The 5,054-nt window shown below is 35.0% G+C and overlaps 1 protein-coding gene across 1 annotated transcript; it reads left to right on the top strand.

The window, feature by feature from the left end:
* The first annotated feature begins 940 nt into the window (after nt 1–940).
* Nucleotides 941–5,054, top strand: LOC104912548 (transcription factor Dp-2). Its single transcript, XM_031555100.1, has 4 exons — nt 941–1,062; nt 2,412–2,459; nt 3,909–4,071; nt 4,600–5,054. The coding sequence occupies exons 1-4, from the start codon at nt 1,016–1,018 to the stop codon at nt 4,750–4,752; spliced, it is 411 nt and encodes a 136-aa protein (XP_031410960.1). The 5' UTR covers nt 941–1,015; the 3' UTR covers nt 4,753–5,054.

The raw sequence follows: 5,054 nt of genomic DNA, 5'->3' as shown, positions 1-5,054 counted from the left end.
TTCCTAGTTGCTTAAACAATATGAATGGACACCAAATAAAGTGTCTGCCAAGTGCTACTTATATGGGCAGTGAAGTAAGAAGTAAGGGAAAGGACTAAGTTTAACACATTTGTTTCTCAACATATCACTAAAAGCGAAATAAAGTTTAAAAATAAGTTATGTGAGTAAAAAGCATTCTCCAAGAGGCTTTTGTATAATTGGAATATAAGGAATTTTAACATATTTATTTTAGTGATTAACTAATAATACGGTCCCATTTTTAAATACTGTCTACATTCTACTGGCAACCTGTGTTGAAGAATTAACTTAGATGTGAATTAGCAGTTGAGAGCAAGTGTTTTACTGTTAACAACCACTGTGCATTGAATTTCAACAGCTTTGAATCAATGTATTGTAAATTCTTTTTCTACAGTATAGACTTCACATGTAATTTCACAGATACAGGCTTGTATTCTTAGCTTGTTAGAGGGCCTGGAGGTCTTGTGAATGCTGTGAACTGCAGGGAATAATTGAGAGGGATCTCAGATTATCTTTGGTGCCAAATGCAGATAGTTAAAAGAGACAAACCCATTGGGAATGAGGCTTTTCTGATTCCAGTAATCAACAAATTACCTAGATTCACTCTGGAAGAAACAATTAGATACATATAGGTACAAATCCTATATGCTCCACCTAATAATTATTTCTGTTTGTCTAGTTCTTGTTCATAAAAGTAATACAGTAATAAGATACAATAAGCAGAGACTTACCAGTTTTGTAATTACTGTCCTGTGTAAAGATCTAATGACACCTCTTTTGTGTGTTTTATTTTCAACTTACATCTGATCTACATCTGTACATCCTTCGTGTGAATTCTAGGATATGTTAACCTGTTTTATCAAAGATATGGTTTTTGTTGATATTTTATTTATTTATTTGTTTTAATTCCTAAATTTTGTAGATAATAAGCACATCACAAAGACTGACCAATTCAGGGGGTGTTCTGATTGGGAATCCGTATAACCCAGCTCCAACGATGGTGACGCAGACACACATAACAGAAGCTACTGGTTGGATTCCAGGGTAAGATTTTGGCTTATTTATTGATATTTGTGTATCTGTTCTGATTTTTTTTTTCTCTTTTATTTATGCTATTCTAGCTATACTTTAGCTCACAGTTTCTAGTTCTTCCACAGTTAAAAAAAAAATACACTCCTTAGCATATGAAATGCTTGTGATGTCTTAAGCATGTGAACACACACACTAGTTGCTTCACTGTTTGTTTTAATTTTGTTTTATGGAAATGTCTGTTCCTGTGTGATAGTGGAAACAGGTGTGCAGTTTTCAAGTTTGATTTTCTTGCTGAATATGTTTATCTCCTCAAATAGCTTTTTAATTCACTTAGTAAGCACCACGGACAGGGATTGCTGCTGTTGCTGCTAGGAAGATGTTTGCAGGTGGGATTGGTCAGACTGAAGGTCGTGAATTGCACAGCCAGATACATGCAGGCTTTCACAGCATCTTCAGAGCCATCATTTTAGTTCAGCTCTCTTCATTAACACTGTCAGCTTTTTAGCTGGTTTATAATCTGCTGTGAGACTACTTTGGAATAACAGGGTAGCAACATGAAATATTATACTATGACAGTTCCCAAACACTGTACGTTACCAGTTGCAAGAGTAAGAGACAAGGTTGGAATAAAACTTCTGAAATCTTCAAGACGCAGCTAATAAACAGAACTATAAGGAAACTGACAATGATTAGCAATTACTACTCCTGTGCTAAGATCATGACAGCTGCTACTTCAGAGTATTGCTCTGCTATGATAGTGTCAGCTCTATTATGTACATGTGTTTATAGTTTGTGTGTTGTTTTTTGTTTAAAGATACCAAAACATTCAGTATCAAGTAAATATAGGATCTGTATTCTGCGCTGTTTGAAAGCACTTTCCTCCACATAGGACATTTGTAAATAGGAATTTTCAAAGGAGTCCAAGTTCTCCTTTTGGATGAGATCTGGTTGTCTAGCTTATATCAGTGTTTCCCGTATCATAGAATAGCCTGGATTGAAAAAGACCTCAAAGATTATCTAGTTTCAACCCCCCTGCTGTGAGCAGGGTCCCCAACCACTAGACCAGGCTGCCCAGAGCCACATCCAGCCTGTAGTTCCAGATGAAGTCAGTTCCCTAAAAGCATAAGGCTAGAACATGGTAGAATTGGGAACAAAACTTGTATTTCTTACCTGTCTGATAGCGAGCTCAGACAACCTCCAAAGTCCTCATCTTTTTTTTCAAATTCAGTCAAATTGTGTACTGTTGTCTTCCTTCAGTAGCATCGAACAACACATTATTTAGCTAGACACCAAACACATTTATTTTATTGATCAAAAAAATGTTATTTTAACATAAGTAAGCTTGAATTGTCTTCTCCTAGGGAAAGAAAGCGAACTCGAGAATTTATAGAATCAGATTTTTCAGAAAGGTGAGTATTATTGATCTTACATTTTATGTGCCTATAGCTATGTTGCTGCTTCAGATCTGCCCTTCAGAGAGCTGGCTGGCTAATTCCCACTTCAGTGAGTTTTCACTTCCCCCTAGTAAAAGCTGTGCAGTGTGTTATTCTTTGTAGTTATAATTTGTTACTCTTTGCTGTATCACTTTCTAACATTAACATTTACTCATTACTTATATTTACTTCTGATATATTTACATTTACTGCTACAGACCAAATTGGAGTTGTGAAAAAGAGAGAAAATCACAACACATCTTCAGAAACAAGATTTTCAGTTTGCTTTCACAGCTTTCAGTGGGACAAATACTTGTAACCAGATAGCTGGTTTTTGCTTCCAAAACTACGTGGAATGCGTTCAACTTGTTTTCTTTGTTTGCTTATCAGTGATGACTCAAATAATTCACAGATTTTAGGATTTTCTGTTTGTTTGTTTTGCTTTGTTGGTTTTTTTAATCTTCTGCTATTCTTTTCTGCTTTTTCTTCTGTCATTTTTTGTATTCTTATATTTTCTTTAAATACATTCAAAATTTTCTAAAGCATTCCTGTGTTTTTTATGTTTTTCTTAGCCTTTTACAGTTGTTGGAGCTAGGTCTACCTCTGTAAAACAACACCCCTCCCTGAAACTATCAATCAAATCAACTTCTATAACTGTAGTTTTTTTAAAAAGAAATTCACTGAGAATTTGAAATGCGTGCAAGTAATTCCAGTGTTTTCATTAAGAAATGCAAAGGCAAAAGGTTTTTTTTATGTAAGTCTTGCATATTATTAGGTTATGTTATATTGGTATTTTTGCTTCCAAGTGTCTGTAATACTGTTAGTCAAGAATGAAGTAAGATTTGCAGTCTTGCTCCAGCATAATTTTTGAACTTACTGACATTTGTCGTGTTGTTAATGTAACACCTCTGAAGAACATTTAATTAAAAAGTAAATCAAAGCATGTAAAACTATAACAGCTAGATTTAAAAATTGATCTGAAAAAATACAGTGAAATTATATGCAACGGGAAATAAAATAACCTTTGTAGAGTAAAACTTACTTCTTAATATAAAGTTTAGAGAATCAGTGAAAATAACCTGGGCTTCTAAAATTGATGTATTCTGAAACAAAAACATTCCAGCCTAACGAGAGCTGAGTGCTGCAGCGTTGGCTTCAGTTGAAAACTTCCATAATGGGGAGCAGCTGAGTGGGGAAAAAGCAGGAACTGAATTTTGAGTCATGTAAGAATCTGCCAGGAGTGCACAGTGCTGCACACCTCAAGTAGAGGGCCACTCTTACTCTATTCTACTTCCTGTTCTTTCCTTTACTATAAGCTAAGCTTTTGGGTTTCTTTTTACTCTCGCAAAAGCTAGACATTTTGCTGCGTAACAAGGTAAGCTTATTAAATTTCAATTTTATTTTCAATTACTTTTCTTCTTACAGTAAAAGAAGCAAAAAAGGAGACAAAAATGGGAAAGGTCTGAGGCACTTCTCCATGAAAGTATGTGAAAAAGTTCAGCGTAAAGGAACAACTTCGTACAATGAGGTTGCTGATGAGCTGGTATCAGAATTCACAAATTCCAACAGCCACCTAGCTGCGGATTCGGTAAGCAAATGTGGGAGCAATTTTTTTCTACCACTACAAAATTGGCTGGTTTACGAAAGAATTCTCTGCCTGCTGGCTTTGCACTATCCTGACACATCCCATAGTCTCCCTCAGTTAACTATCTTGTAAATACAATGACTTACTCTTACATTATTTATATATCAAATTTCTTTTCAAAATACAGAATTAAAACTGAGAAATACAGTCTAAATTATAAACAAAATAGAGAAGTCTGCCAAAAAAAAAAAGTCACTGAAGGCTGCTTTACCCACCATACATGGTCTTGTCATGCTTTTCACCTGTAACAGACTTGCTGTGATGGCAACTGCTGCTCAGAGGCTTCAAGGTCATAAACTTTCCTTTGTGAACAGACATGCTTGGATGTGATATCCAAGCAGATGACAGTATTGTTTTAATATCACTCTGACTTAAAACTGTTGTTTTTGTCTTTTAGCAATGAAGAATGTGTTTGTTTTTTTTCTTTTGAGTGCTTTAATTGTTATCAGTGCTGCATTGTTCTCTTAGCAGGCTTATGATCAGAAAAATATTAGACGGCGAGTTTATGATGCCCTTAATGTGTTGATGGCAATGAACATAATTTCAAAGGAGAAAAAGGAAATCCGATGGATTGGCCTTCCTACAAACTCAGCTCAGGAATGTCAGAATCTAGAGGTAAAGTGAGGTAGATGCAAACTTCTGTATAGTTCATAAATCGTTGTAAGGGAACTGCTGTAATTCAAAAGGGGTTTCTTTTCCCCACTATTTGAACCTGACTGGTCTTCATTCTCGCACAGTGTGAAAATACACCTTTTGGTATTTGACTAAACTGAAACAACGTGTTTGTTATGTGTCTGGTTTTGTTTTATTTAGTATAACTTACACAAGTTTCAAAACCTGTTTACTTTACAAAATATTCATTTGTTGTATCAGGGATAATTTTTAAGACTTAAAAGCTGTAGTAATCCAAAGCAAACAAGAAAGTA

This window comes from Meleagris gallopavo, chromosome 11, assembly GCF_000146605.3.
Source record: "Meleagris gallopavo isolate NT-WF06-2002-E0010 breed Aviagen turkey brand Nicholas breeding stock chromosome 11, Turkey_5.1, whole genome shotgun sequence".
NCBI lineage: Eukaryota > Metazoa > Chordata > Aves > Galliformes > Phasianidae > Meleagris > Meleagris gallopavo.
The sequence above is the reverse complement of the archived record's forward strand: the minus strand, read 5'-3'. Positions and strand labels throughout refer to the sequence as shown.

Bases quoted from the DNA above. Each gene is read 5' to 3' on its own strand.
- LOC104912548 (XM_031555100.1), top strand. From the start codon at position 1,016: ATGGTGACGCAGACACACATAACAGAAGCTACTGGTTGGATTCCAGG. The intron at 1,063-2,411 runs GTAAGATTTTGG...GTCTTCTCCTAG, and splicing joins GCTACTGGTTGGATTCCAGG to GGAAAGAAAGCGAACTCGAG. The intron at 2,460-3,908 runs GTGAGTATTATT...TTCTTCTTACAG, and splicing joins GAATCAGATTTTTCAGAAAG to TAAAAGAAGCAAAAAAGGAG.